This window comes from Anoplopoma fimbria, chromosome 23, assembly GCF_027596085.1.
Source record: "Anoplopoma fimbria isolate UVic2021 breed Golden Eagle Sablefish chromosome 23, Afim_UVic_2022, whole genome shotgun sequence".
Taxonomy (NCBI): Eukaryota; Metazoa; Chordata; class Actinopteri; order Perciformes; family Anoplopomatidae; genus Anoplopoma; species Anoplopoma fimbria.
The window spans coordinates 875,729-887,367 of record NC_072471.1 but is presented as its reverse complement, the minus strand read 5'-3'; the positions used below and the strand labels follow the sequence as shown (position 1 = coordinate 887,367).

Sequence of the window (11,639 nt, the reverse complement as noted above, 5' to 3'; positions counted from 1 at the left end):
ATTTTGAGGAGATGAAGACCATGAGAAGCAGCTGAAGGCGGGTAAGTGAGCTTTGTGATTTAGCATTAGCATTAGCATTAGTGAGTGAACATGATATAATGTTAGCATGCCGTGGTTGGCAGTCAGCTCACCCGGTTGTCGTAGACCTTCTTCAGGGCCTCGTAGCGGATGGATCCCTGGAAGATGACTCCCTGGAAGGTGTTGCTTTTGTCGCTCGCCACCAGTTCAACGCAAACCATCTCCCCCTCGCCCACCGTCATGTCACTGAACACCTGCACACGGTAGTGTTAGAAGATTTAAAACACAAAGAATGAGAAACGAGAAAGATAATAATGGAGAAATGAAAAGAGAACACAGTTCATTTTGTGGTGTTATAACTAATCAGTTAAATCATTAAATAAAAGAGTGAAATAGAGGAAAGAAGATAAATATTAATATAAAAACAAACACACAAGTATTTGTTTGGTTGTACAAAAATAAATAAAAACTTTCATCCAAACATTAAAAACTAAAGTCTGTTCTTTATTCTTGTAAACATCCTTTTCAAAAATCACTGATTTTTTAATTCTTTTGGCAATGTTCAGTGTTAAATGGTTGTTTTCAAATAATCATAAATATATTTGCTTTCTCCGTCATAATAATGATGATTTTCAGGTCTTTTCCTTCTTCACCATCCCTGGAATCTTCAAAGATTCTTCAAAGGACAACTTTAAGAAACTGAGATCACTTTTCCATAACGTTACTTTACAATAACAAATACGCACAAGAAACACTGTTGAACAAGTTTAACGTTTTTTCAGATAATTGTGCATTAGTTTTTGGTTATAAAATGTTTATATCAGAGGTAGTTGTGTAAATACATGAAAGAACCTGCAGATACCTTCGATACCTGCGTTCATAAAGTCCACTATGTTTGTGAGAACCTTTTAGAAACAGATGTTTAGATGAGTTATCACCAAAAAAAAAAAAATGCTCATTGATTTCATCCCAGGAAATCAATGAGCTTGTGTTTTCCCTCCGTTCCACCTTCAACAGCAGGTTCTAGTGGAGGAGCTGGTTTATAAATGAAGCAAACAAACATCCAGTCACACTTCATTACACCGACGGCATCGACTGAGACGCTACATCACTACTTATATGCCTTTATATACAAATTAAATACATTATTTAATCAATTAATAATCATTAATCATGGTTATAGATAAAGTAATGTGTTCACTGGAACAATAAAAGCTCTGATATGAACCTCTGACCTTCAGAATAAAAGCTGCAGTTAATATAAAATTAAGTGATTTGTTTTTATACCGAATGAATGAAAAACAAGGTTAATAATCTTCATTTTAATGTATATAGTTTGTTATACAATGTTTATATTTCATATTCTAGTTTTGTATATTTAGTGTATTCTAATATATCATTTTATTGTGTATTATTTAGAGATATTATTGGAGTTTTGACTGTTGCTGTTGATAAAAGGAACATCTTTATTTAAGGGATTTTTAAGCAGGTTTATAGACGTCCGTCCTCAAATTTGACTCTCTTGAAAGACCTTTTTAATTTCTCCCTCAACATTTCTTTTTTTTCATTACATTAAAAAACAAACAACAAAATTGACTCTTTTTCAGGTTCTTCGTGAGGTTAAAATAAAGTTAAAATAAAGGTTAGAGTGAAGTCTTAGCATCGTGTCCGTTACCTCGTCAAAGTTGTCGATCATGAAGAAGATGTTCGGGTAGCTCATCTTGGACTCCTCCCCTTTGCTGTCCATGGCGTGTTTACTGGGAGACGCAAACACTTCCTGTAAAAACATCAGAGTGAATAAAGTTCAGAAGCTTCGTTGACCTTCGCTTTAATGAACGAGGCTTCAAAAACCAGCGTTGTGGTTTCATACCTGACATTTCTTCTTGTGGATGTGGATATCTCCAGCGTCTGAGCGCGTGCAGACCGCACACGTCACCACGTAGTCCAACTGCAAGAAAGATGCACAGACATTTAAGTAATTGTGGGCGTCAGTGTACAAATATCACAAAATACTACTTTTTATGGCTATTTTCTTACTTTTCTTTCTTTTTTTTGTATGTTTTTTGTTGTTTGTCTTTTTTTTTTACTGTCTTGTTCCTGTTTTGTCTTGTCTGTTGATGTTGTACCGTCCTGCACTTGTACAGAAAGTTTAACTTAAGATTTTACTAGATAAAAAGCTGCATTTATGAGTATTTAGGATTTTCCTGACGTCTCTATTTTCTGTGAAAACACTTGATTTTAGTAATCTACATTCAGGTGTTACTACTCTGTTATGAGTAATAATCTGACGTTTTCCTCTCTACCACTGTCAATTTTTTTAATTTAAATGAACTCACAATACATACTCATTAAAATGTGTAATAGAAAGTTGGTAGTACATACTGTAGTTATCTATCTGTGAACACACTGAATGTGTCCCTCCATGTTTCCAAAGTAAGACAGAAAAAGGCCTAATTAGAACATTTTCAACAATCATACCAAAATCTTTAAACATGTTTCTGCTTCACTAGCAGTTTGGCCTAAAGATAGCGATATCATTTACACATTTTTTTCAACAACTTCCTCAAATGTGTTAAGGATATTGAAGTTCCAGTTCTTGTTTATGACGAGGTATCATAAACAAACATTGTCGTATTTCAATGAAACCTCCTGTAAATAATCACAGTCCCCATTTATCACATGCCTCATTCTTGCATTTAACAATTCAGTTCCTAAATCTTTATAAAATGAATTAGATGTTTTATGTTCATCACCAAAATCTAGGCCCATAATATTTGGTTTTAATTGGGGTTATCTTCATTAACGAAGGTGTTGAATTACATAAATCTGAGATATATTTCATCACATCGTCTGCATACAAAGATATTTTATGTTCATCACCACAGTTTTTATAACTGTAATAATTGGGTTAAATTGATATAAAATTCCTGAACTTTGGTGGTAAATTACATACATCTGAGATATAACACCACATCGTCTGTGTACAAAGATATTTTATGTCCATCACCAATTTATATTCCCATAATATAAGGTTTTTATTGTTAATAATTAATTTGCGAAGGGGTTGAATTACGTACATCTGAGATATAACGACATATCATCTGCATACAAAGATATTTTATGTTCATCACCACAGTTTTTACACCTGTAATAATTGGGTTAAATTGATATAAAATTCCTTAACTTTGGTGTTGAATTACGTACCGCTGAGATATAACAACAAATTGTCTGTGTACATATATATTATATTTTCATCACCACAATTTGAAACCTAAAATATTTGGTTTTATTCGTTAAAAATAATAATCAACAAAGATGTTGAAGTACATTAATCGGAGATATAAAAACACATCGTCTGCATACAAAGACATTTAATGTTCATCACCAATTTCTATGCCCATAATATTTGGTTTTAATTTAATTTCATGAAAGAAGAAACATATTTTTGGTTTAATGTAATTATTTGCTCAAAGGATTCAATACTAATAGAGGAAACATCCATCTCTTATACTAAAATATTTTGATTGACAGCTCATTTTAAGTCTTGCATGATTATTTTGACATAAAATCTGAACCCATTTAAATATATTAAACATTTCTGAAATAGTCAAAGTGCGTCTCTGCGTCTATCTCTACTCTGAACATAAGTTATATTATTATATACATTAATATTATTATATTCTTGCTGTTTTAGTGACCCCTCCAAACCATCATAAGGTCACAATTTACATGAAAAAATATCAAAATCTTAACTTAAAACACTAAAGCTCCTCAGAGGATGAAGTCATTATTGTTTATCAGATATTTTCACACGAGTACATCAGAGTTAAAGCTCCAGAGTTCAGAGTGAATGTTGTTCACCTTCTGCAGGATGAGGTTCAGGTAGACGCTCTCCTCCCAGTCGATGTCGGGGTCACCGAGGCCGGGCAGCTTCTTAGAGTCTCTCCTGTAAACCTCCACCTCCACCTGAAATACACAGAACACACACACACATTTATATCTGACAGAGTGTGTGTCTATGGGAGCAGGTCAGTCTCAGTTCACATCTCTGGAGACTTCCTGTCACATCCTGTCTGACTTCAGAAGGAGAGCAGAACCATGGAGGAGGAGCTGCTGCAGGTCGTTCAGAGTCCTTTAAGTGACGATGATCCGTCTTTATTGATTTGTTACTATGACAACATCAAGAGAAATGTGAAACAACTGATTTTATTGTGTTTATGATGTTTCTGTCACATGACGCTGAAGGATCTGACAGAGTTTAGATGAACGTTTTCTTCTTACAGCAGAAAGAACAAACATGAAATCAGTCTGGTTTCTGTTCTTTTTTTATATTTGCGTTAACATTTGTTAAAAAGGAAACAAACCAGAGAACAATGAGCGTTGTGTGAATGTCACATAAAGCCTGATGTCTTCATGAAGCATGAAAGAGGGATTCCCCATCGCCCTTTTAACAGCGTAACCATGGCAACCATTCCCGTGCTCTACATGGCCTGTGAGTGATATGAAACGTGGCGTGAGGAGACCTCGCATCTCCCAAAAGGACCTTTATAATGTCAGTGTTTAAAGAAAGATGAGAAGGAGCTTCTGAGAGTTTATATATTCTATATTCTGACAAATCTGCTCCAACACAGAAGCTTCTATTAGAAACCTTTGTCCCTTTAATAAAGGTAATACATTACTTTGTGATTTTAATAAAGTTAAATGATTACTTTGTTCTCCCTGCTAAAGTTATAAGAGTTATAATCTCTTTTCACTAAAACCTCCAACTCATCTGTCAAGAGTAAACGTTTAACCAGCGATGGTCTGGGGGCTTCTGGGAGATGGAGTTTGTTAAATGCTGCTAAAAACAGACTTTCATTAATATTTAACAAAACATAGAAAAAAGCTGCAGTGACACAAAACAAAGAGAGCAACATAAACTATTAACAAAAACGCTGCTCCTTTTTTAATAAATGTAATTATTCATTCACTTGATCATCTGTTAAATGCTGAACATAGTTGATCTTCAGGTAAAGTTTTAACTCTGAACCTTTTAATCTTTCTGCATACATTTGGTTTGTTTTGACACATTTCTGCATAAACCTTTTATATAGACTCAGAATTCGAACAGAAATGAGATCCTGAAACAGAAAAGTGACCCAACGTCAGTTGTTGATATTCAGGTCGAGTCGTGATGAGGACAAAAAAAAAAGTCCAGACCAGAGCTGTATATATATATATATATATATTCCCCGGGCGCTTCATTGCAGCCCACTGCTCCTCCGGGATGGGTCAAATGCAGAGAACCGAATTTCCCCATTGTGGGACTAATAAAGGCTTAATTATTATTATTATTATTATTATTATTATATATATATATACATAAAAAATATATAAAAATATATATAAAAGAAAAAAATATATATAAAAAATATATATAAAAGTAAAAGAAAAAAATATATATATAAAATTATATATAAAAAAGAATAAAATATAAAAAGATATATAAAAAGATATAAAAAATATTATATATGTAAAAAGATTATTTAAAAAATGTTTATATATATAAAAAAAATGATATATAAAAAAGAGAAATACATATATATATATCTGAGTAGAACTTTTTTTTCCATCGATACAAATAAATCTACTAATAATTTTTTTATGCTTCAATTAATTAATAATATTTAAAGTTTTTTTTTCTAAAGACATAAAACTGTTTATTAGATGTTTTATTTAAGAAAATCATTTGTAAATATCTCAAATAATAGATTATAATATATGAAGAAGTTTTAATTATAATTTAACATCCCTTTAACATTTAATTTAAGGAGTAAATTCAGAAGTTCGTCCTGATTTTGAGGTTTATTAATAAAATGGATTAAAAACATAATCAGGAAGTTTAAGTTTTTTTATGACTTCATGACGTTTAATGGTTAAAAAACAAAGAAAATGTATGAAGGCCGTTCCTTTTTTCTCCTTTTTGTTTTTATGCCGTAAAATCAAAAACTAAATAAAGTGTGCTACTGGATTAATGAACTAGTTTGGTTTGACTTCCTGTGTTTCATGAACACCTGAATAAATACCTTCTTGCCCTCGCTGCTGCTGCTGCTGCTGCCGTCTCCGCTGACGTAGGCCAGCTTCCTGCGGACGTAGAACAGCATGTCGTCCTTAAGAGGAGCGAACTTCTCCATGAAGTAGGTGGAGAACATCCAGGTCCAGAACACGATGCGGTCGTCCTTAAAACAACCTGAAACACAGACAGGACGGTAAATAAAGTGAATATTAATAAAATAATCATAATAATCATAATCCAGACCAGCTGCTCTTATTGTCTTTACTCTGAATGGAACAGATTCTATCTCATTATGTCTTAAAAGTAGATTTATTCTTTGTTATTTTATGGTTTAAAAGGGATTATATCATTTAAAATAAAGATCTATATACTGCTGGATTAAGTCTGTCTTTTTCTTTTATTTTGAAAATTGATTAGGTCGAACATCCTCCCCCCCCCGCTACCTTTCCAGAGGTTTCGCTCCTTCCTGCCGCCTGGTAACTGTTGCTAGGCAACCGGGCAGAAGATGACACAGCGTTAAGTTTAACTTCCTGTTGGAGCTGCTTCCTTCAGGTGTATCGATTAATACTGGCTTTAATAATTAATAACAATATGATTAAGAGTAATTCAATCTATTAGATTAAAAATAAATAAATAAAACACACACATATATATATATATATATATATATATAATTATATAAACAATATGTTATAAATATAAACATTTTATCTTATGAAAGTTATCGGGCAAATCTCTCTGGACAATTATTATAATATGCATTAAATTAATAAATTAATAAAAAACAAATAGATTTTAAAAGTTGACATTAAGATCAATTTATTTTGTTTTTAGAAATTCAAGAATTTCTTTATTATATTTTTTAATGAATGTTTTCTAATCTACAGTGACATTATTGAATAATTCAACTGTGTCAATATAATATATTATTATTATTATAATTATTATGAATTTGATTTTAATGATTCTACACAGAGAGGAAATTCATATTCATCTGAAACGGGTAATAATTAGTTATTCAGGAGGTTTGAGCCTCATTGATTAAAACTAGAAAAAAAAGATTAAACAAAAATCTATATTTAAATAAACGTTTACTGCTCGTTCATAAATCAGTTTTAAATATTGTGAGTAAAGTGACCGAGGAGGAGATTAAAGAATCTCTGGAACAGAAACGCGGCGTGTTGGCATCTGATTTCATTAAAACAGGCAGAAATTGAACGACTGTTCATTTACTGTTCAGCTGTGAGGACGAACCTCAGACAGAAACATCTGAGCTGCTCCAGGAGAAGGTCAGCGTGTTGAGAGGTATTTTACTCTGAAAGGTTCAGAACACTTCCTCGTTACTAAAATAAAATGACAGTGATATTTAAATCCAGAAGTCAAAGTGCTTCAGTGTTGTTTTTTAATATATATAAAATACTATATAACTAGTATGTACGTAAATATATAAGTATGGAAGTCTGAGGCTGAAAATATTAAAATGAAAATGTGAAACTTAAACTCTAACATGTAATAAAAAATGGATATTTTCTTATAATTTTATGGTGAGTGATTTTAGCGTTTTCTAATAAAAATTTAAACGGTCATTTTCTGAATGGACTTTGGTGGATTTCACTCCAGACTCCTGATATTATAACGGTGATTAAGGTTCTTTAAATTCATCATTAAATGCTGCATTTTGTGTGAAAACTCTTCTTCTCAAAGTCATAAATCAGTAAAATGTGAACAAACTGACATGAAACATATTTCTAGATTCAGTGTCGATAAACCTCAACACACTACTTCCTGTTTCTGATGCGACGCTGCCACAAAAAGAGAAGCATCATATTCAAACATCTCAGCAGAAACAAAAGTCCTGGTTAATAATATGAGTCATAAAAGCTGTAAAATACAAGATACTTTCATAATAAAGCAACTAAACTAAATAAAATGCTCATAAAAACAAATGTCTGAAACATAAACTAATGTACTGATGTTAGCGTGTTAGCTTGTTAGCTTAGTGAACAGAACACCCAGAGTTCCTCAGAGTACAAGAACCCAAAACAAGGACAGTAATCTGGAGTATGTGTGGGTTGTTGTTGTCGCTGTGGTTATGGAATCTAAACGTCACAGACTGGGATATTGAACTGGGAGCGGCCTCATGATAACTGGTTTGAGTCCCGTTGTTCCGGAGTGAAGCAGCGTTCTGCAGCAGAGACCTTCACAAAAACTCTGGATCTATTTTTAGCTGCGTATCCCGTTTTCAAAAATACATCAAGTGTTCTATGAAGCCCGGCGCCCCATCACTCGTCGGCTCATGAAAGAGAGCTGAATCACCCAGAATGCATCTCTGCTGGCAGCGAGGAGGAATATCATGAGTTCAGGCTGCTGGTTATATAACAGTGTGGTGCTCCAACAGAGATCAATACTGAAACTAGAACCACCTAGAGGACCACTAGAACTACTATAAGGAACACAAGAACCACCTAGACCACTAGAAACTACTATAAGGAACACAAGAACCACCTAGAGGACCACTAGAACTACCACAAGAACCTAGAGGACCACTAGAACTACTATAAGGAACACAAGAACCACCTAGAGGACCACTAGATCCACCTAGAGGACCACTAGAACTACTATAAGGAACACAAGAACCACCTAGAGGACCACTAGAACCACCTAGAGGACCACTAGAACTACTATAAGGAACACAAGAACCACCTAGAGGACCACTAGAACTACTATAAGGAACACAAGAACCACCTAGAGGACCACTAGAACTACTATAAGGAACACAAGAACCACCTAGAGGACCACTAGAACTACTATAAGGAACACAAGAACCACTAGAGGACCACTAGAGGACCACTAGAACTACTATAAGAACACACCACCTAGAGGACCACTAGAACTACTATAAGGAACACAAGAACCACCTAGAGGACCACTAGAACTACTATAAGGAACACAAGAACCACCCAGAGGACCACTAGAACCACCTAAATGGAATAAAAGTAAAGATACCATTCATATTGTACTTTTCAAAAAAAGTGTTTCACAATAAAGGCATTTAATATAAAAACTTTTTTTGGCTACATTTATAGAGACCACATTTATATGTTTTGATATTTGTTATGTTACTTTGTTTGTGTTCTCCAGACTGGATGAGGATCAACATCAACAAACTGCTTCATCACCTTCTCACAGTGTGAACTCATCGACACAAACAGCCTGTTCAATGTAAACAGATGGAGACGTCCTGCTGAGTTCTCCGTCTGTCTGAGACGTTCTGCAGTCAAACACACACACACACACACACACACACACACACACACACACACACACACACACACACACACACACACACACACACACACACACACACACACACACACACAAACACGTGTGTGTAAAAACCAATAAAGGAACTGAATCACGTGTTAGAACCATTCAGCAGAACGCACTGTTTGTTCTCTGCACCGTTTGTCAATCAGTTTATTTTGTCTGTTGCTGAACAGTAAAACCACCTAAAGGACCACTAGAACCACCTAAAGGACCATTAGAACCACCTAAAGGACCACTAGAACCACCTTATGGACCATTAGAACCAACCAAAGGACCACTAGAACCACCTAAATATCACTAGAACAACCTTATGGACCATTAGAACCAACCAAAGGACTAATAAAACCACTAAAGGACTAAAATAACCACCTAAAGGACCACTAGAATCACCTTAAGGACCAGTAGAACTAACTAAAGCAACACTACAACCACTTTAAGGACCACTGGAACCCCTTTGAGGACCCCTAGAACCCCTTTGAGGACCACTGGAACCCCTTTGAGGACCACAAGAACAACTTTGAGGACCACTAGAACCATTTTGAGGACCACTAGAACCTCTTAAAAAGGACCATTAGAACCTTATAAGGTCTCCGTCTGTCTGAGACGTTCTGCGATCACACACACACACACAAACGCATATTTATGTTTAAACCAATAAAGTTGGTTCTAACACTGAATCTCGTGTTAGAACCAATCAGCAGAACGTATTGTTTGTTCTCTGCAGCGTCTCGTCCTGCAGTCTATTCTGTCTGCTGCTGATCAGTGGAACCGGTGTATTTATAGCGTCGGTAATTAAACCTGAATCATTGATGTTCCTCTCCGAGTCTCGTCTGGAGGAACCAGAAGCTTCTGCTCTGGTTTCAGCTGAACGCTTCACCAGACGTGTTCTCCAATAAAAGATATATAAGAACATAAAAGTCTCTAATAAAGGTTCCGCAGAAAACACTGAGGAATAACCTTTATTTATTAATAGTTTAATTAATATTAATTATATCCTTTATATAAAACTATATTTTCTAAACAAATAGATAATTAGAAAGAAAACATCCCACTGCTTTTAATATTTTCTTTGTATCCTCAAATTCTTTCTGATACATCAAAATAATAATTATTACATTAAAAATAATAGTAATAAATTAAAAATAAATAATAATTACTGCAATTGTTTCATTTTGAATCAGTAAATAATTTAAATAAAATAAAATAAAAATGTAATATGTTAATGGTCGGATCCTTTCTACACATTAGAAGTATGTGGAGGGCTAAATATTAAAGTATTGTGTCTGTTTACTCCAAATAAACAGTAACTTTACCATCGGGAAGTTTTTAGTCTACCAAATAATACTAATTATTTATTAACAGCAAATTTCACCAAGAAATAATTAAATAAAATATAAATGTGGAATGACAGAAATAGTATTTTCTGACCCCTGCTCCTTTTAATAACTTTCTTACAGTTCCTTCTAATTTGTCGTTGTATTTTTGTATTTTCTTAGATTCTAAACCATTTTTTTAAAGTCTTTTTTTGAGTCTGAAGAGAGGAAACATGATATAATAATATATAATATTTACTGTTATAACTGACGAACCAGAGAGAGACGTAACCGTCCTTAACTGTGAGTAAAGACCTGAGTCACTGTGGATGCTGACGGTCAGAAGCTGATTCACACTCAGCCTCCTGCAGAGGATCATCCAAGGTCAAAGACTCTATAAAACTATAAAACTATAAAACAAGGAGGATCAGCATGTTCTCCCATCTTATAGTAAAGATCCAACACATCATGATCAAAAACTCCAGAACAGCTACTAAAGGAACCTCATGCTCGAGATTGTTTTATCAAATTTCGGTTTCCAGACCAACACTGAACATCTGTTTTTAAGCCAACGTCGATCAGAACATTTTCAACATGTGATGAAGATCATGTGATATAATCAAAAGCTCCAGAAGACACACTAAAAGGTACTAGGTGGAGGTTATTTCCTTTGTTAATTCATCTCTTCATTTATAATTATTTGACATTTATTGATCATTTAGTGCAAATAAAATGACATAAAAAAAGTTTACCCTCAAAACGGACTCCATTCAAAAATCTGTCAATTTAAGACAATATTGTTCATATTTATAATTTCAGACTTAACAAAGAGGAACATTTGTGTTTTTACTAATAAACAGGACTTTCTGCTAATTAGGCAACCAAGTGATTCAATTAGCAGCACAATATCTTAATAAAAATATAAT

The 11,639-nt window shown here is 33.9% G+C and overlaps 1 protein-coding gene across 1 annotated transcript in view; it reads right to left on the bottom strand.

Annotated features, from left to right (window-relative positions):
• The window catches only part of kiaa0930, a 17,811-nt gene that overhangs the window by 3,850 nt on the left and 2,322 nt on the right, over window positions 1–11,639 (bottom strand). The window contains exons 2-6 of the mRNA XM_054624512.1: window positions 6,084–6,247; window positions 3,880–3,984; window positions 1,889–1,966; window positions 1,694–1,795; window positions 132–272 (exon numbers count right to left, since the gene is read on the bottom strand). Of these exons, the coding sequence (XP_054480487.1) occupies window positions 132–272; window positions 1,694–1,795; window positions 1,889–1,966; window positions 3,880–3,984; window positions 6,084–6,247 (590 nt within the window). The remainder of the gene's footprint in view (window positions 1–131; window positions 273–1,693; window positions 1,796–1,888; window positions 1,967–3,879; window positions 3,985–6,083; window positions 6,248–11,639) is intronic.